This window comes from Pipistrellus kuhlii, unplaced genomic scaffold (assembly GCF_014108245.1).
Source record: "Pipistrellus kuhlii isolate mPipKuh1 unplaced genomic scaffold, mPipKuh1.p scaffold_m20_p_31, whole genome shotgun sequence".
Lineage (NCBI taxonomy): Eukaryota > Metazoa > Chordata > Mammalia > Chiroptera > Vespertilionidae > Pipistrellus > Pipistrellus kuhlii.
In genome coordinates, this window is record NW_023425531.1 from 3,336,523 (window position 1) to 3,357,079 (window position 20,557).

General features: G+C 57.5%; 1 protein-coding gene across 2 annotated transcripts in view; it reads left to right on the forward strand.

Annotated features, from left to right (window-relative positions):
* The window catches only part of PRKCB (protein kinase C beta), a 267,227-nt gene extending 247,054 nt beyond the window's left edge, over positions 1-20,173 (forward strand). Inside the window, exons 14-17 of one of the 2 annotated variants that reach the window (XM_036460211.2) lie at positions 1,493-1,573; positions 2,494-2,601; positions 4,354-4,494; positions 19,551-20,173. In XM_036460211.2, the coding sequence (XP_036316104.1) occupies positions 1,493-1,573; positions 2,494-2,601; positions 4,354-4,494; positions 19,551-19,703 (483 nt within the window). In that variant the 3' untranslated portion in view covers positions 19,704-20,173. Of the gene's footprint in view, positions 1-1,492; positions 1,574-2,493; positions 2,602-4,353; positions 4,495-14,025; positions 15,012-19,550 lie in introns of those variants that run through there. The other variant, XM_036460210.2, reaches the window with a different exon arrangement.
* Positions 20,174-20,557: the final 384 nt, after the last annotated feature.

Consider the following 20,557-nt stretch of genomic DNA (forward strand, 5'->3'; position numbering starts at 1 on the left):
CAGTGAGGAGTCCCCACGGAGCTCCCCGTCCCCTGGGGCTAATGCACGAGCGCATTTCTACCCGCGTGGGAGTGTGGTGGCAGGCGGCGCTAGACCGCTGGACCCAGTGTGTTCAGATGCTCTCATTTAGCAACACAAGCAATCCCTGAATTCCAGGCCCTCCCAGTAATTCAAACATGTGAGGGCATGAGATGTGAAGGCACACGTTCCTCTCACATCCTCACAAAACCCTGCGGCATGGATACTGTTATAAGCTTTGGTAGATGAGGAAACAGACTTAAAGAAGGTAAGTGACACACCTGGGAGTAGCAGTCGGGATCCAAAGTCTGACTGCTTCCCCAGACCTTGACCTTTCACCTTTGCTCTGTCACCTCTGAACCCCTCTGATAGAGTTTTACACCCTTATCAGAAATGTGGATGGTCAAAGGTATTCTGGACACCACTAGGGCTTGGCAATTTGGTAATAAGTATCAAAGCCTGAAACCTGTGTGTAATGTTGGAGCCCTCAAAATCTGCTTCTAGGAATTCATCTTTTTATTTATTTTTTTAAAGTATCACTTTATCTGTGCACTTGAGAAGCTGTATGTAGAAACGTATAACGCAGTCTGTTAAACAGGGAGGGACCTTCCGTCAAACAAATGTGTGGATGCCCAGTCACAGGAGTCTGAACTGCAGCATCGGAGGAAACCTAGCCCATTGGGAACTCATAAAACAGGCTTTGTAGTCAGTTAGTGGGACACTATATAAAGTTAAACCTGAGTACGTTCACGTAGAAATATTAACATGGAAATTTTAAGTGAATAAAGTACTTTATTAATATTTCATACATCAAAGTATTTATGTTTATGTGAAGCACATAGACATAGAGTTTAATCTGTATTCATAGAAGACAATCTAGAAGGAAATAGACCAAATATCAATCATAAGTTTTTCTCTCCACAAAGGATTATGGGTTATTTTAATGGGATTCTCTTAGCTTATCTATATTTTAAAATATATAGTAAAATATTAATAAATGCTATTACGTTTTTTCACTTAAAATTTTTAAATTTTGGTAAATAAAAGCATAAAATTTGCCATCTTAACTATTTCTAAATGTACAGTTCAGTAGTGATTAAGTACATTCACATTGCTGTATAAATGATATTCCTTTTATAATGAGAAATGCAGTTTTTCTTCTAAAAGTTTACACTCTCTGTATTAAAATTGAAAAGAGCACATAGCAAGGGACTCGAAAGGCCACGTGGCATGCACAGGCATTCCCGCGCTGCCCAGGAGACCATCTTCCCGTGGGCAGAAGCAGCTTGCTGACACCAGCTCCCTGCCCACCCACTCAGACAGGGCCTGCACCAGCGAGGGGGACAGTCCGTTTAACCTTTCGCAGTAGGCAGGTGCCCACCCCCATGGCCGTCCACTCTCACTGCGAAGGCGCGTGTTCAGTCTCCGGCCGCAGCACCTGCTCCCCCCTGACGGGCGGCCTTCTGTCTTGCAGATCATTGCGTACCAGCCCTATGGGAAGTCGGTGGACTGGTGGGCGTTCGGAGTCCTGCTGTACGAGATGCTGGCCGGGCAGGTAATTGACTTGGAGTGATTTGTAGGAAAAGTCCTCCCGCCACCATCTGTGTGGCTTCCCTACAGGAGTGTCTGCTGGATCCCCGCTCATCAGTCTAAGCCTCTCTGACTTCATGTCTTGGGGTGACTCTAGTCTTGGCCAATTTGTCTCCTCTTCCCGCTGGAAGCCCTGCAGCCTCCCGTGGGCCGGGGCGGGGGGCTGCTGGCTCCTGTGGGCCGGGGCGGAGGGCGGGGGCTGCTGGCCCCCGTGGGCCGGGGCGGGGGCTGCTGGCTCCCGTGGGCCGGGGCGGAGGGCGGGGGGGCTGCTGGCTCCCGTGGGCCGGGGCGGAGGGCGGGGGCTGCTGGCCCCCGTGGGCCGGGGCGGGGGCTGCTGGCTCCTGTGGGCCGGGGCGGAGGGCGGGGGGCTGCTGGCTCCTGTGGGCTGGGGCGGAGGGCGGGGGGCTGCTGGCTCCCGTGGGCCGGGGCGGAGGGCGGGGGCTGCTGGCCCCCGTGGGCCGGGGCGGAGGGCGGGGGGCTGCTGGCTCCTGTGGGCCGGGGCGGAGGGCGGGGGGCTGCTGGCTCCTGTGGGCCGGGGCGGAGGGCGGGGGCTGCTGGCTCCTGTGGGCCGGGGCGGAGGGCAGGGGGCTGCTGGCTCCCGTGGGCCGGGGCGGAGGGCGGGGGGCTGCTGGCTCCCGTGGGCCGGGGCGGAGGGCGGGGGGCTGCTGGCTCCCGTGGGCCGGGGCGGAGGGCGGGGGGCTGCTGGCTCCTGTGGGCCGGGGCGGAGGGCAGGGGGCTGCTGGCCCCCGTGGGCCGGGGCGGGGGGCGGGGGGCTGCTGGCTCCCGTGGGCCGGGGCGGGGGGTTCCCATGGCCCGGGGCAGGGGGCTGCTGGCTCGGGCGGTGCAGGCAGGACTCCGCTCGCCCACCTGTCCTCTGTCCCACAGGCCCCCTTCGAAGGGGAGGACGAGGACGAACTCTTCCAGTCAATCATGGAGCACAACGTGGCTTACCCCAAGTCCATGTCCAAGGAGGCTGTGGCCATCTGCAAAGGGGTGAGTGGGCTCCTCGAAGCCAGGGCCTCCACACACAGGTGCCCCTCCGAGGGCGGAGGAGGGAGCCTGAGCTCCACCTCTCACCCCTGCCCACCCCCAAGCCCTGGCGACTGCCCCCTCCCAGAGGCAAGGGCGCTTTTTCTCATTCCCCAAACACGCCCTCCAGGCCGCCTGGAGCAGCATCTCGCTGCTGGCGGCTCCAGCCTCCGGCCCACGCGGCACTGCCTGGTGTGGACCGAATGGGCAGGGAGCCCAGAGGCTGGGACCGGGAAGGTGCGAGGTCCGCAGCACGGACCCGGCAGCCATAGCGATGAGTGTGGCTAACACTAAGCGTGAATGGCTTTGTTTGAAGAAAATGTCGGGGTGTGCTGGTCAACGCTGGAAGCTTTTTGGACCTGTGTGTCTCAATCACTTTCGTTTCATCTCTTTAAAAAAACAAAGAAAAAAACCCAAGGATATTTTTTCAATGATTTTTAGAGAGAGTGAAAAGGAGCGAGGAGATTAGGAAGGAGGGAGGAAGGGAGGGAGAGAGAGATTGATGTAAGAGATGCATCAACGGGTTCCCTCCTTCTTGCACCCACTCCGACGGGCTGGGATCGAATCTGTAACCGAGGTACGTGCCCTTGACCAGGAATCGAACCCATGACCCTTCAGACCAAGGGCGACGCTCTAACCACTGAGCGACCGGCCAGGGCTGCATTTTGATGCCCTCTTGTCGCTGTTTGTTAAAAAGCACCGCTCCTCGCGCCCGCCCTGTGCATGTGCCGAAGTGCAAGGGGAGACAGTGCTGAGCTCCTCTGGTTGGCGCGGGAGGAAGTCTGTCTGGTTTAGCCTCAGAGCACCTATTCACCCGCTCCCTGCAGCGCTGCCGGGGCGGAACATGGAGGTGTGAGAAATAATTTAACAGGAGGCCCCTGTGGAGTCGGGGGGTGTGAGCCGGGAGAGGAGCCGGCCTGCTTGGACTGCTTAATGAGCTTCCAGGAAGTAATTACTTGAAACGCGGGCCCATTTGACGAGCATTTCCTTCTGCTTTGCCGCTTTCACGAGGCTCACTGAGAAATACAGCGCTGTCTGCGTGTGGCCTTCTCCTGGTGGGCGGAGAGGGGAAGAGAACGGAACTGCTCTCATCACTGCAGCCGTGATTGCGTAGATCTGATTCTGGAACCCACGTTCATCCTGGTGACCTTTCTAGCCTGAATCCGGGCCTCGGTTAACCACAGGGGTCTCGCTCCGGACGAGCAGCCGGCAGGCACTATTGTCGGGCCTCCTGGCATAAAGCCCTGGGCCAGAGAAGTTTTGCTGGATGAAAAGCCAACAATAGAAATTAGAGTTGGGCCCTGGGTGGTGTTCTCAGTGGTCAGAGTGCCGGCCCACCAAGGGCACGTATCTCCATCCCCACTCTGGCCGGACGCGAGCGGGAGGCAACCAATCCATGTGTCTCTCTCACATGGATGTCTCTCTATCTCCCTCTCCCTCTCCCTCTCTCACGTACCCCCTCTCCTTTCACTCTCTCTAAAAAAAAAAATCAATGGAAAAAATACCCTGGTGAAGATTAACAATAACGGCAACAAGAAGTTAGTTGGGGCTCCTTTTTTAAGTCTTTTTCCCCAGTTACAGTGTCCGTGGATATCACTCTGTGTTCGTGTCGGCTGGGGCCCCGGGGTCCTTCCTCCCCTCACTCCTCAGCCGAGTGCTCTGTGCCACAGGCGGCTCCCCGGGGGTCACTAATCCACCTTCCTCTTCCTCCCGAAGCTGATGACCAAGCACCCGGGCAAACGCCTGGGCTGCGGGCCCGAAGGCGAGCAGGACATCAAGGAGCACGCGTTCTTCCGGTACATTGACTGGGAGAAGCTTGAACGCAAAGAGATCCAGCCCCCGTACAAGCCAAAAGCCGTAAGTAGCCGATGCCTCTGGCTGCTGGCCGCGGGGACACCCACGCTCTCTCCCCGCGCTGTGCGCCCCGTGTCTCAGAGGGCCGTGGGCCGCTACGTTTCCGTGCGAAGCCTCGGGCAGGAGATGAGCTCCGTCCGCACAGCCTGGCCTCTATGAAGGGGGGAGCGGTGGCTGCTGAGGCTGTTTTATCCGTCCGATGGCTGACCGGCCCTCTGGCAGCGTGCCTGCCGGGAGCGGGCTTTGGCGAGCGGGCTCCGCCCTCGCGCAGGTGCGGTCCGGAACCCAGCTTCCCCCTCGCCCTCCCCCGTTTGCCGGCGTCGTCTTCATGCTGCCACGGAAAAGGTCACGGTGTGTCTCCGCAGTAGGTAAACTTCATTCTGAAACCCGCGCCGTCTCCGTCAGTAAACAAGGGGCTCCCCAAAGGGAAGGAATGAGACAGAGGCGGCCCCGCTCAGACGCCAGAGCTCGTGTGGCAGAGGATGAAGGCCGCTCTCCCTGCACACAGGGGCCCCGTCCCCAGGGACCCGCGGCTGCTGGCCAGCGCCGGGTGAGCCGGATCGGAGGTTCCGCTGGGGGTGTCCGTTGTTAGGCTGAGGGGCGAGGAGACCCGGGGCGTTCCCGGGGGCTGTAAAACTGCCGCCTGAGGCTGACAGTGAACGTAAACGTTGTCATAGAAACTGACGGGGTCAGGGACTCGGGTGTGAAGATGATGACATGGGAATGGGACACATTTCATTAATTTTTGGGGCCACTCCACTATGTGCCAGGCGTCGTGGTAGGCACTTCACATGCAGCATCTAAGTCCTCGCAACGACCTGCTCCTCCTTGTAACGGCAGAGGAAGCGGAGACTGCAAGGCCCCTCAGCCGGCGCCATGGAGCCAGGCTCCAGTCTGGCCCGGCGGAGGCACAGGGTGCCAGGGGCAGAGGGCAGGTGGTTTGACGAAGTCTCCCAGTGACCTCATCGCCCCAGTCCTCACGTCCCAGTGATTAGGAGATAGCAGCCCTGGTGAGTCCCGCTTCCCTCTGGACACCGCCTGGTGCTCAGAGGCAGGCCCCGCAGGCAGCCGGTCCCGCTGGACCTGATGGCTGCAGACTTCTCTGTGGATCTCCCATCAGCCCCCAGGACTGCCTCCCTGGGTCCCGGCGTCACCCAGGGCCTCTGTCTCTGCAGAGCGTCCTCCAGACACTTGCAGATGCTGGACTTATGCTCCCGAATCTTGAGGTTTTCAGGCTGAGCCCCCCTCCTCCCAAGAGACACACACACACACACACACACACACACACGCGCGCGCACATACACACACACTCACACATACATGTTCCTGCAAGTCCCCCCTCCTCCCAAGACACACACACACACACACTCTAATATATACATGTATCTGCAAGCATGTCCCATATGACATCACCTCCAAGTGCTTGTTGTCCTCCGGGTAATCAATACGCCTCTAAGACACACAGGACTGAGCTCAGTATTCCTGACAGTGTCTGGCTCTCCACAGTACAGCGGGCCCAGCACTCTTGGTGACTCCAGCGATGGTGGGCGTGGATGGTGAGCGCCCCTCGGCCCTCGGCTCATCCTCTGTAGCACAGCGAGGGCCGTCTGTGCACAAAGCGCTCAGTGTGCGCCTGCACAGGGCAGCGGGTAATGAGTGTCAGTGTCTCCGGCGCAGCCTCTCTGAGGGCGCAGCGTTGTGTCCTGCTGATGCGATTCCTCCGAGTGTCCGTGTGTCCACTTGCGGCCGGAGAGGGGCCTGCAGGTCACCGGCTGCAGCGTGGCCCTTGTCACAGCATTTGGGAAGAGGTCAAAGGGCGGCCTGGAAGAGAAGAAAGGGTGTCTGTAGAGGAAACTGGAGGTGGACACACGTCACTGGAGTTTTGTGGGGACGTTCGTGACGTCTCAGGCCGGGGACCTCCTCCGTGGGCCAGAGGAAGAGTGCAGTCGCTCTCATCCCCCCGGCTCTGAACCCAGCATCGGTGGGGTTCAGGCTTTGGTTGTAGGGCAGTGGTTTTCCCTGTGGCCTCCCGACCAGCCCCGCAGGGTCAGCACCACCGGGAGGTCAGGGCCTGTGAGCGGGGCCCCTGGAAGCTGCTGCCCTCAGCTGTGATTGCCGTGCAGAGGGAGAGCCGAGGCCGGAGCCAGCAGAGGCCAGGAGTGTGGCCGGAGGGGATCTGTCAGAGGAGGACGCTGCTTCCCGCCCCGTCTGGGTCACAGCTCAGCTGCCTCCGAGGCAGGCGGGCAATGGGAGCGTGGTCAGGGGAGGGGCCCGGGGCCGACCACAGAGCGCCAGCTTCCGGAAAGGCTCCTGGGTGTTCCTTCCCCGTGGCCAGCAGAAGGCCTGGCGGCCACACCAGCTACTGAAGTCTTTCCCGTTAGCCTGGCAGCAGCGCTGCCTGTGCCTGGCCTGAGGTGCCCTGTGCGGAGAGGCCGTCTCGTCAGCTTTTTTATGTGAAATCTCACTATTTTTTTTATTTTATATCTTTGCAACAGATTCTATTTTTTGTTTTTATAAAACATTTTATGGATTTCAGAGAGGAAAGGAGTGAGTGAGATAGAAACATCCATGATGAGAGAGTCATTGATCAGCTGCCTCCTGCACACCCCACACTGGGGATCGAGCCTGCAACTGGGGCATGTGCTGTAACCGGGAATCCAACCGTGACCTCCTGGTGCATAGGTCGAGCCATGCCAGCTGAGCAACAAATTTTTAAAAATTAAACACAATTCAGCCAAATAGCCGCCTGGGGCTGCGGATTATGAGTGTGCGGCCTCTGGGTGGTGATTGCTCAGTCGGCTGACATTTAGTCGGTTCCCATTGGTTCTGGTTATTCCCACCGAGTTCACTCTCACTGGCCCACTATTGACGGTTCCTGCTAAGCAATAATGATATAGAATGTCAGCCCAGTGTCTGGCCCGCAGAAGGTGCTGGGAAAGGGTAAAGCTCCTGTTCCTGTGGGGAGTGAAAAAGGGTGCAGTCGTCAGTGATGGTCAACAGGATCCCTCGGCGGCCGCGCCGTTGACGCGGGTTTCGCTGGCCAGTGCCTTCCGTTCCCTGGCGTGGGCCCAGCAGGGACTGTCACGTACAGCGACTGGACGGGGCTCTACACTTTGGGACGTCTGCCTCAGCCCTCGGGGGGCAGGCACTGGCCTCGATCCTTGGACTGAATCAGAAACGCTGATCACGAATACGCCCACTCATTTGACGCAGCTGAGCACGTGCCTTTCATGTCTGCGTGCTAGCCTGGACCCCCTTTAGGGATCTCACTGCTCCCCTCCCCACACCTTCCCGGGCTCAGGGCGAGCGCCATGCGCCTCGTGGGAACGGAGACGCGTGCAGTCTGTCTGTGACTGATCCTGACCGCACAGTAAGGTGGGGAGGGAAACGGTGGGCAGTGGCAGGAGTGCATTCGGACGCGGTGGAGGCTGCAGACAGCACAGCCCTGGGGGTAAATTATGGAGGCCTCAAGTGCTCCCAGGGCCGCCTCTGGTGGCCGGGGCTGTCGTGTTGCCTTTGGCTCCGAATACGCTGACTTCAGGTTCATTTTCTCCATCTTTTACTAGAGGCCCAGCGCACGAAAGTCATGCACAGGTAGGGTCTCTAGTGGCTGCTGGCAGCTCTGTGCTCTGGTGAAGCGGAACCATTTCACAGAGCCTGGCTGACCCACGTTATTGTTTTTGCAGAAAGTAGAGTTATTAATAACACGAACGGAGCACCTGTTTTCTGGCCTGGCTCTGCTGTTCCCTGTGTAAGTCCCTGCACTGAGCCGAGTGCTCCCAGTCACTCTTACCGCATTTCCTTCTCCCCGCCTCCAGGGGCAGGTGCCTCACCCGCCCGCGAGGGCATGCACTTGGGAGGGCGGCTCCTGGGAAGAATGGCCCCTACCTCTTAGGCAGCTTTCAGCTCCCGACGCCTCGGTGTTCCAGTGTTTGTCCAGACTCCCCTCAGCGTCCCATGCTCCCCCAGCACGTGACCGTCCAGCTACTGTCCAATTCAGGCTGATGGCTTCTGTGCCAGGGGACAGTTCAAGGTCGTGCACCTGGCAAGTGATGGGAACTTACTGGCCTGAAAACCTGCCCATCAAACCATCCGGGGAGCGTGGCATGCGGCTTTCCCATCGGGCTCCATGGGCGAGTGGGTGGGAGAGACAGCAACGGCTCCAGGCTTTCTGTCCGGAACCACTCTGGCTACTTGTTAGTCACTGAAGCACCAGCCGGTACTCGGAGTCCGCTCTCTGCGCGCACACACACACACACACACACACACGCACACACACCCCATGCCTGGCCGGGGTGCCGCATTCCGGAGGCCGCACGTCTGGCTCCACCTGCAGTAACGCATCCTGGCTGCCAGCCTGAATTGGACAGTAGCTGGACGGTCACGTGCTGGGGGAGCATGGGACGCTGAGGGGAGTCTGGACAAACACTGGAACACCGAGGCGTCGGGAGCTGAAAGCTGCCCAAGAGGTGAGGGCCACTCTTCCCAGGGGCCACCCTCCCAAGTGCGTGCCCTCTCGGGAGGGTGATGCACCTGCCCCTGGAGGGGGCGGAGAAGGAAATGCGGTAAGAGTGACTGGGAGCACTCGGCTCAGTGCAGGGACTTACACAGGGAACAGCAGAGCCAGGCCAGAAAACAGGTGCTCCGTTCGTGTTATTAATAACTCTACTTTCTGCAAAAACAATAACGTGGGTCAGGCAGGCTCTGTGAAATGGTTCCGCTTCACTAGAGCACAGAGCTGCCAGCAGCCAGCAGCCAGAGACCCTACCTGTGCGTGAATTTCGTGCGCTGGGCCTCTAGTAAAAGATGGAGAAAATGAACCAATCTGGAAGTCTCCCAGTCTCCATGAGCATGTATATGACATGCATACAGATATTACACACACGTTTGTGTACATAATTTACAGAAAGGGAACACATTGTATGCACTGTGAGTATTTAGTTATATGGAGCGATTCCATTTAATATTCTTCTATCTTCTTCTAACGTTTAAAAGGGTTTTGCATGGTCAGGCATCAAATAGACATGTCATTATTTATTTAAGCTTATTCCCTATCAGTCGATAGTTGATTTCCAATCTTCTCCCCTTTCTAACAGTTACTTGGTGAGCATCCTTTGTCTTGATGGGTAAGCCCAGGAGTCCAGGAGGGTCCAGGAAAGGCCTCCTGGAGGAAGCGCCCCCTGTTGGAGGCAGCGGGGTTGCCTAGGAGGCAGCTGGGGTCGGAGGCCCTGCTCCTGGGAGGAGACAGCCCGGCAAAGGCTTGGAGGAGAGAGGGTGTGTGAGGGAGGGCTCCTGGTGCTGGCAGTTCCTTACAGCTGAGGAGGGTGTGCGGGACACACACACACACACATGGATGGCCAGGCTAGGTCCTGAGCGTCCCGCAGCCCCGCTCAGGAGTGTGGGCCTCGGGCAGCGGCGGCTCCCGCTGATGGAAGCGGTGACATATCCAGGCTGGAGTCTGAAAGATCCCGCGGCTGCTGGGCCTTTGCCAACTCCTCATTTGACAGCTAGACGCAGAGCTGTTATTAACACAATGAAACAGAAATTAGAGAATCGGAGAAGAAAAATGGTCACGTGGAGCAGCTCACAGACAAATGATTCAAGCTGTCTAGGTTCTCAAACTCAGGGCGGCACGATCGAACAAGTCGCAATCCTCTCTTCCTCTCCCCCCGAGGAGTGCCATCTGTTTACGTAACCCGCTCTGGCCCCATCGCTGCTCAGGAGCCCCGGGGCTGCATCTGGGGTTTCTTGGGGAGCAAAGCAGGGATGGAGTACCCGCCAGGAGCAGGAAGCAGGTGTGTCCACTCTGCCCCTGTGCTTGGACCCAGCAGGCAGAGCGACCGACCAGCTGTGCCTCCGGAGGGCGCGGTCTCCTTAGGAGCCGCTGAGGCTAACAGGCAGTGACAGCTCCATTTCAAACCACGGCAGCACCCAGGGGGCTGTGACCTGCCAGCCCTGAGCTGTGTGTCAGCAGGGACATCACGCACCCTGCATGGTGCCCCGGCCTGCCCGGTCCTTGCCTCTTCCTGCTGCCTCCCTGAAAGGATGTCATTGCCCTCAGAGGCCCGGGCAGCGATGGCGAGGCGGCCGTCCAGCTGCCAGGAGCTGTTTCCTGTTTCCCATCACACCCTCTGGGGGACCCAGCAGAGCAGCAGGCTTCTGCTTTCGATGGGAAATGGATGGTTTTAAAAGAAAAATGGCCCCTGAAGACTCTGTGTCTCAGTGAACATGCTTCCTAGACAGGCTGGTGTGGGTCCCCACGCCCAGGCCAAGAGAAACACTGCAGGTCTGTCTGCCTTTTAACTTGCCATCTCTGCCCCCAATCCCTGTGCGCACCTCTGCCCCTTCCTCCCCACCACTCTCGCCACCACCTCTCTCCTGGGGAGGGTGTCGAGTTCCTGCCTCTGCCATCAGTCCAGCTCCTGCTTCCTGTAGCCCTGACAGCAGCGGGGACTCCGCTCGCTGTCACGTCTCCATGGGACTCAGACTTACCTTAGTGCAACTCAAGCTCGCTCTCCCCCCAGCTATGCTCTGCCCCTTGTGTGCCCCACTCACTGAGAAGCTCTGACCAAAAGTCTTGGGATCACTGATCAGTCCTCTCTCCCTCTCACCCACATCCAACCCATCAGCAGACATTGTGACCTCCAAATTCAGAGCAGGTCCCCAAACCTCATGCACCTCCCAGCGCCCCACGACCACCCGCCTCAGCGCCGCGTCTCCTGTCCGCATCGCTGCAGCAGCTCCTCACGGCCTCTCTGTCCCCCCACCCTCCCCGCAGGCAGCGCTCAGGGGCCTCCAGGGCGTGAAACCCTCTGTCCTCGTGGCCGGCGAGGTCCGGGGCCTGGCTCCTAGCGCCCTCTCTGAGCCCTCCCCTGGGCCCTGGCCTGGCCCGCTGGCCTCCTTGCTGTGTGGTGGCTCTGCCGTGGGACCTCCTGCCTCCGGGCCTTTGCACCTGCAGTTCCTTCTGCCTAGAATGCTTTTCCTCCCCACGTCCAGGGAATCCTCCCTCCCGTCACGGAGGTTCGTGCTCAGCTCAGGTCCTCAGGCATTGTCGAAATGGCATTGTCTTCCCTCTTCATCTCGGATCTGGCTTTAGTTTTCTTAGTATCACTTACCGCTTTCTAGCATTAAAACACTTATTTACAGTCATCTATCCATCTGTTGGTTGCCTCCCTCCCTCCCCCTCCTCCCCTGTAATAGAATATAAGGCCCACAAGGTAGGGATATGTTTATCATAGTTTATGATCTGCACATAGTAGATGCTCAGTAAATATTTCTTGGCTGAGAAAATGGATAAAGAGAGAATCTGGACAGGAGTCCTGCCCACTCTGCTCTGATCCTGAGGACCCATCTCTGTGTTGGCGTTTCCCCCATCACCAGTGCACCATCCCTTAGATCTCATGCTATGGTGGAGGTGGCGGGGTCACTTCTCGTTTTCTGAGGGCTGAAGCCACGATACGGAAAGCGGGAGCAGTGAGCTCGGGATAACACCCTCTCAGGCTGACGCAGCCTTTGGGAGTGACGACTGTTTCCTCGAAACCTCCGTCCTGGAGGCGCCCGTGCAGCGCGTGTCTCCCCGGAGGGACTGCAGTGGGGACAGAAGACCAGAGCTTACGGCGTTTACGGCCGGGGGGCACGCGCATTGTCTCCCGTCACCGCCCTCACACCCTGTGAGCGGAATGCGGTGGGCTGGTTCCCTTTAAAGAGCACGCCTGGAGTTGCACAGCTAGTGGCCCAGTGCCTGGATTCGCACCCATGTCTGCATGGCCGCCTCCTTCCCAAACCCCACGGAGCCCTGCCGAGCTCAGTCCCTGCACACGCACAGGTAACTCTGCTATGACTGGAGCGCTTGACAGGAGCTTGCCCTCCGTCCTGCTCAGCTCCCTCCTTTTCCGGGAGGTAGGCAGCTGCTGGCGCCGGTCAGAGCCTCCCTGCTTGGCCTCTCGGAGGTGTTTCTCCCACAGCAATGCCCTTTGTCGTCCTTCCTCTCGTCCCCCAGCCTGCCTGGTGTTCTCCCTCCTGGTTGCGCTCCACCGCCCTGCGTTAGGGGCAGTTTTCTCAGGGATCCGTGCCAACCAGGTACCTAACCTGGGCGGCGATGTGTGGGAAAGGCAGTGTGAGCACAGCACCCGCAGTGCCAGGGCCCGGCCTGGAGACTGCTCCGGTTTCTTCCTCCGCACCCTCCCTTTTCTCTCTTTGAAAACTTCTCTCCAGGGCCTCCCTCCTGCCCCCAGCACCTGTACCTCCACCCCTCACCTCTCAGAGCTTCCCTACCCACCAAGGCACCGCGTCCCCAACAGAAATGTCCTCCTTCTGCCCCTCCCTTCCTCTCTCATTCAAACCAGAGACCTCACCGTCCCCACCCGGCTTCTCCTCCCTCCTCCCCACCCCACCACTCGGCAACGTGCCAGGCTGTCGGCCGTTCTTGTAAAATGGAGCCAAAGGTGGGCTCTGAGGCAGGCAGGCCGGGCGCATGGCAGCTCGTGTGCCTGGCCTCCCTGGCTGCTCTGGCCCAGAGCAGGACACCCAACCCGCCTCGTAGCGTCACTGGGAGGTTAATAAGATCCTGCATGTAAAGAGGGTTCTAGGTCCGGCACAGAGTGAGGGCATAGCGGATGTTAACTGTCATAATTCAACTGCTGCCACCGCCGTGTTCCCAGGCTGGGGCTACATGACTTGAGCCAGCGTGCGAATGGGCTTGACTGCTGAACAAACATCAGATTCAGTGACTTCTCCCTTCTCATTGGGGGGGAGCTAGCATGTGTTATACCACATGCACACACACGTGTTATAACTGCCTTGGACCGGGACCTTTGCACATAGAAGGACCGCGGGGTGGGTGAGAAAAGGCGATGGTTTTCTCTAGAGCCTCACCAAGCTCTGGTTTGTATTCCCTGGCCCCCCCCCCCCCACACACACACACCCTCCCTTCCGACGGAGAGAGATGGCTGCTACTCCTGGCACTGGACCAGGGCCCCGTGGGCCAGGCTGTGGGCACCACACCCAGGGGTGGGATTGGTCTCTGTTGGATGGAGCTGGTAAACTCCAGTACCTGCTGGGCTAGGGGATGTCCGTTGTCCCTGATTGAGAGCCTTCGGACCGCACTCTGAGGGACCTGCTGCGAACATCTCCCGGTGACGTATGAGCCGGCCATTTGCAGCCTTTGCCACATGAAACATCTCCGGTGCCTTAATTCATCTCTTTCCATAGATGAGCCTGGCTGGCTGGGGGAGGGGGGGTGTGGTGAGAAACATGGCTCATGCCTGCAGCCCTGCCATCTCACGCTTCTGCCACAAGCTCCTGACTGCCCGGAGGACTCCGAGGCAGCTCACCAGCTACAGAAACTGAAGGTCAGGAGCCCAAGGGCATTCCTGAAGGTCATGAGAATTCTGCATTTTCTGTTGCTCTCGTTTCTGGTCATTGAGACGGCCTCTGTGAGGTGGTGACGGGAAGGGACGGAGAGACCCACATCCGGTTTTGTTTCCCTGCTTTGTGTTGTTTCACCCACCACAAGTCCTTTTCTTCCCCTCGTAGTGTGGGCGCAATGCTGAGAACTTCGACCGGTTTTTCACCCGCCATCCACCCGTCCTCACACCTCCCGACCAGGAAGTCATCAGGAATATTGACCAGTCAGAATTCGAAGGATTTTCCTTTGTTAACTCTGAATTTTTAAAAGCTGAAGTCAAGAGCTAAGTAGATGTGTAGACCTCCGTCCTTCGTTTCTGTCGTTCGAGCTCGACGGCCATCATGGTGACATACTTTTCATTGCCACGTCACATCCATGTTTATTTGCTGATGAGACTGACCATGTCCCGGAACCCAAATGTCCTCAGCGGTTTGCAGCATCTCTATGAGGCGGGATTATGCAGGTGCCTGTCCAAAAGGCTGCATAATTAGCTCATTGCCAAGTCCTCTCCCCGCGGTCCTCCTGCATGCCGGCCAGGCAGACCCAGTGGGGACAGAAATGCCTGCTTTCTTCTCCTTTCTCCTGCATGGCCCTTTTACACCGTCTGCCCCTCCACCACCCCGTCTCGATTCTGCCGCCCAGGGAGTGGATGGCCGCGGCCCCCCGCTTCGCACCGGAGCCTGGCTGGTGTCCAAGGATCTGGTTGCTTGGCCTCAGAGGCAATTTCTCTGTTCTTTCTGCCTCGGAGGCACCACGTGCTCTGAAAAGAACATGCTACAAATAAATTTTTTTTAAACTCAAAGTAAAGAAGATTGTCTAAGTCCTTCTAAGTCCTTTGTAAAACTGCCTTTACAAAGTTTCTGCCTAAAAGCACCTCAGGGGGTCAAAAGACAACCAGCTTGGGTGCTACCTCAGTGCTGTCACCTCTGGCCCGATGCGCCCCTGCTCACCTCACCCCCAAACTGCTCGGAAAGGGCATTTGCCGTTTCCTGAGAGACATGGTCACTCTCGCACGGTCCCAGGACCGGGATTCACATCACATTTCAAACTTTATTTGCTTTGGGGCTTTATTTCTGTTGTTGTTCAAATGCAAAACAAACAAACAAAAAACCAACTCATTTTGTTACTACATGGTTCGAAAAATGTGTCCAAACGTTCCTGACCACGTGGCCAGCCTGGATCTACAGAGGAGGCTGCTCCGGGCCCGCAGGCGCCTGGGCGGCGGACGGGGCTGGGTAGCTGGCTAAGTGCCCGGAGAGAGATGCCATTTCCAGAGGCGGTTTCACAAGATGAATGTGGAATGTCCGTTTGTATCTGGATGTGTCATGTGCCATTTTCCTTCTAGCATTGAGATGCGATAGTAAAGACAGGAGCCGAGTGCCGTTTCACGGAGAACGGCCTTGAAAAATGTGGACCCAGACTGCAGAGTGGCCTCCGAGGCTTCGGGACGGAGGAACTGAACCCAGAGCTTAACCTCAGGCCCGCGCTGAGCCAGGCAGAGGCCCAGGCTGTGGCCGGTCAGGCCCCTGGTGCCTGTGGTGGGGTGGGGAGAGCTGACCAGGGCCCTCGAATGATATCAGAGCGCACAGCCCACATCAGGGGCCAGCGAGAAGCATGGCCCACACTCTACTTTCTCACCAAAATCGCTGCTCCTCCCAGCTCGGACTAAATGTCCTCTGTAGCCAGCAGCCTTGTGAGGCCCCCGAAGCCCGAGGAAAGCCTGTGGCAGGAGAAACCCCATTTCTGTCTAACCGATGAGGACAGCAGTGGTTCCCATCCCCTGCCTCCACTGTTCTCAGGCCCAAAGAGATTCTCATCCCCAGTTGGGTGATTCCGGAAGCTCCAGGGCTTCTGAGAGACCGTCCAGGGAACTTGACAAAATCCTCGAAGACTTCTCATCTTTAGGAAAACCTGCCCCTCATCCCTCTGCCTCTTGCTGCTGCTCACAGCCGGCTGCGGGTTGCCCCGCGGCTGCCTGCGGTAGCAATCTGGACCTCGGGGAAAGCAAATTGAGTTTCAGAGGGATCTTTGGGAGGCAAGGGGAGGGAAATTGGGGCAGAACCCCTCACGTAGCCGCTGGGGAAACCATCTGCAGGGAGGACGTGACTTGCCCAAGGTCAGCCAACTGGGACGCACACCGGCTCCTGACACTCGGCACCAGACCCGTTCTGCTCTGTAACTGGCATCGGAGCAGCGCCCACCAGCAGGCAGGTCAGCTGAGGTCCGACCTGTCCTTTCCTGGGTTTGCCCTCAGGAAGGAAAACACCATGAGAAACTCTGCGTGGCTGACAAATGACCCAAGACACTTCAGAGACCACTGTAGCGGGTGGGTGGGTGGACAGATGATAGATAGATGATAGGAAGAATTATTGTACATGTACACTGTGCTCAACATTCCCCAAATTGCTGCCATCATTTTCCAGAAGCTTGATAGCTTGCAGATATATGACCGCAAGCCCAAGCCTCCGATGCCCTAGGCCTGGCCAAGGCCGGCAGGAGCCTGTGGGCGCCGAGTCCTGAGTCAGCCCGCGGTCCCCTCTCCCATCAGCACTTCCGTGCACCGGAGACCGGGTGGCGAGCCTGCCACGCACAGCGTCTCCGGGGACACGTGGCACATTCATCCGGGAAGAAAGCCATTCGTTCATTTTTCCTGCTGTGCGTGTATTCCGCCCCCCGTGCCGTCATCAGCGTCGTTTATTGAGCACAAGGCTTACGCTGGGTGGCATGAGCACCGTGGGGAAGCATAGGGTGCCGTCCAGAGGGCAGTCTTGACGCAGCCATGGAAAGCACGCTGAGAGCAGAGGGTAGCAGTCTCTGGGTTGGTCGGGGAAGTTCTGGGAAGAGAGACCGAGTCCTCAAGAGGCTTTGGTTGGGCCTTTCCTGTAGGACGCGGTTTGAGCGGAAGGAGAGGTGCAGCCGCGTCCCCAGGAGCAGGTTTCTGGGCTAGTCCTCAAGAGCGCGGGCGGGGAGGTAGGCAGGGCGGCTGGGCGGGTTTCCTTCTATTGTAGAAGCCAGCAGCACTGTGCCCGTGCTGAAACAGATGTGGGTCGCGGGACTAGAGCAGACAGTCACCGTGTGGAGCGAGGGCCTGGATCTGTTCTCAGTTCTGAGTCCCGAGTCTCACTCAGAGTCCCTTCCCGGCCCTCGGGGGACGCCGTCCCACAGTACACGGCCCCGCTGCACAGGCCTGGTACCTCTGACACAGCCCGAGATTTCCCAAAAAAACTAACAGTAGGGAGAATGAAAAACTAAGCCAGGAAATCCAAAGAAACGGAAACAGGTCAGCCATAGCTAGCTGTCCACCGGGATCCAAGCCCCTCTTCATTCCTAACCGGCCCTCTTCTAAGAAAGAGGCCTGTGATCACGTGACTCAGGACGTTACGGCAGGCCAGAGGGATTCACAGCCTCCTCGGTGAGTGCGACTCTCATGAGGCTTCGAGCCTGTCCACTCGGGAGTTGTCCCAACAGAGAGGCCACTCTCCCAGCTTCTCGGCTGAAACCCAGGGTCACTGTCTGTGGAGCCCGGCCTTTGGGATGAAGTCCGAAGCGGAAGCCCTGTTCGGGCCACATGGCTGTTTGGAGCGGCATGAGTCACCAGCTCAAGGAGGAAGGGCTTTCAAAATTGGGCTGGTGGGAAAGGACCCTCTGTGGAAGCCGAGGCAGGGAAGGGAATATGGGGTCAGCGTTACCAGAACAGCCCTGCAAGGAGGCAGCTGCCTGCCCTCTAGCCCCAGCCTTACCCCATATACCCGTGGGACCCAGGCCTGAAGGGGTTCACCCGGGGCTCCAAATGGACAGTGAGACACCAGTGGCTCAATGGCCCCGATCCCACTGTTTTCGCTATAGAGGGAAGGCTCTGGCTGGGGAGCAGCTGGAAGGAGGGAAAAGTGAAGAGGCTTATCCTTAATGGGGCCTTCACTCGTGGATGCATGCATTCCACAAAGAGTGTGGACAGCCTGCTGTGTGCCGAGCCCATTGGTGGCCCTGGGAACACAAAGGTGAGAAACAAGCCAAGGCCCCGCCCTCCTGGAGAGAGGCCACAGAAGTCCGTTTCCGATTGTAGCAAGTGCCATGCAGATCATCAGGGCACCCAGTGTGGGGTGGGCCCAGAGGGGCGTGCACGGCAGGAGTGAAGGAAGAAGTGCACTCGAGCTTCTCTCTGAACACAGGCAGACCCCGGGACAGGCAGGCGGGACACAGGCAGAGCCCAGGACAGGCAGGACGGGACACAGGCAGAGCCCAGGACAGGCAGGACGGGACACAGGTAGGAGGGGCCAGAGCAGAGGGTAGAGCGTGGCAGGAGATGCCCATCCAGAGAACAGCTCCATGGGCATCCTCCAGCCGTTGCACTCATGCTGCACACACTGAAGTGTACCCTGATTTCCTGCTCACTCCTACGGCCACACACATGGCCAGAGGAGGCGAGACCTCTGTGGGGATGCTTTTCCCATCTCAGGGGAGTGGCATAAAGGGGAATGTTGGTGAACGGGCCTTTTGCAAAGGGGCATGAGCGCAGGAATGAGAGATCCTTCTCAGTCGGTGCCCATTGGAGGCTGCACCTAAAACCTGGATGGTGATTGGTCAACGTTAGCAAGTCAGTCATCTTCACTGACCCTCTCCTCTGCCATGGAGCGTCTGTCAGTGGCATCCTGGTGGTCCTGTGACGAACCAGCTCGCAGGCTCGCTCCCTAGTCAGAGGGGCTGAGACGAGGCCTGACGGAGCAGTGTGGTCAGCAACATCACTCACCCGCTGGGTGGTCTTGGGCAAGTCACCGCACCTTCCCATGCCTTGGTTTTCTCACAGGTCACAGCGTGAGGGGGCGGGGGAGACTCCAGCTCCCTCTGCCCGTGGGTAGAGAGGGCAGGAAGAGAGGGCGGGCTGACAAAGGCCCGAGCCTGTCTCAGATGTGGGAGTCAGCCTGCACTCCTCCCTGGCGAAACCTGCCCCGAATCGGGGGTTCCTGCCTGCCCCCCATCCCAAGCAATGCCAGATTCACTAGGAGAAGAGACTTTTGCTTGTTTTAAGGCTGCCCTGCAGACCTGACGTTAAGCTTTGGGTTTTGTTTCTTGTAGTTTGTCACTAGATACAGGCTCTATCGCCCTGGGAGAGCCCTCTGGTAGCAGGCCCGCCCCGGAGGTGGGATGGTGGGCTCCTACCCTCTGGGGCTCACCTGGGCTGCCGCAGGGAGTGTGGGTGGGGGCGCTCCTTCCTTTCTGAAGCAGTGGCCGCCTTTCCCACGGCGCTCTGCCGTGGGGAGCTGCTTGCTTGTGCAGCGGTCCTCCTTCCTACAGGAAGGTCATCCTGGCCACAGGGGTCACATGGGGTGGTGTGCTAGGGGACACTCCACCCAATGACTGACTCTATGACATCACACATGGCGAGAAGCAGTTCCCAACTCAATTCAGCTCAAAGCCCCAAACAGAGCACACCCCGCTCTAGGACAGGCCTCAAAGAAATCCAGCGTCTCATTCCCTTAGAAACGCTGCATGCTTTCTCTCCGAAGCCAGCACAGGCCGCGACAGCAAGCTGGGCGGTCGCCCCTGCTCTCTGCGGGGCACCCACCGGCCCCAGAGGTCGTCAGCTCCCGGTGGCTGCCATCTCGGTCGCGTTGCCCTCTGTGCCGTGTTAACGTGTCTGCTTTCCATTTGGCAGAGAGACAAGCGAGACACCTCCAACTTCGACAAAGAGTTCACCAGACAGCCTGTGGAACTCACGCCCACGGACAAACTCTTCATCATGAACTTGGACCAAAATGAGTTTGCCGGCTTCTCCTATACTAACCCAGAGTTTGTCATTAACGTGTAGGCGAGCACCCGCTCCTCGCTGAGCTCGGCGGCCGGACTCCAGGCCGAGTGTGTGCATTGATTCGTCTTCCAGACCGTGGTGCTCCTGCCGGCGTTCCGTGTGGAGCTGGCCGGGGGCTTCTCTTTGTATGTGTAGCTTGCTAGTTTGTTTTCTACATTTGAAAAATGTTTAGTTTAGAATAAGTGCTTTATCCAAGTAGAGAGGAACAGTTTTCCAGACTTCCCGAAACTCATCAAATGAACAGACATTGTCAAAACCAAATGCTTCAGTATTTGTAATTTTTAAAATCAGAAGCTGGTGTTCCTAGTGGGAGTTTTTACAGCTATTCTGCAGTATCTTCTTTGAATACTAAGCATGACTGGTGTTTTTAAAAATTGTGAGTAAGCTTTGCAGTTACTGTGAACTGTTGTCTCTTGGAGGAAATTTTTGTTTAAGAATTGACATGATTAAACTGAGTTAATAGATGCAAACTCTCTTGTTACCATGTCTGCTTTGAAATAGACTCCGGTACAGAGGTTGCAAACTGGAGAACCATAGTCTAACGCAGACAGAACATGAGCTTTGTTCCACATACACAACATTTTATTTAATTGTTGTCATTGTCAACATTTTTTTAAAAAATGCGATATTTTATTTAAATTTCTGGGCTTTCAGAGTCACTTGAAAAAAATCAGAAGACTGGCAGTAATGGGCCTTGGTTTCCATATGGAAATAATTTGACAGAACTGTCTCCTTTAAGAACAACGTGTGCACTCATTTTACCACAGTCTCCACCATGCCCTATTGCCTATACTTTTTACCTACCTACCTGGCTGCTGTAGCCATCTGAGGGTGAGACATTTGAGAGTCACAAG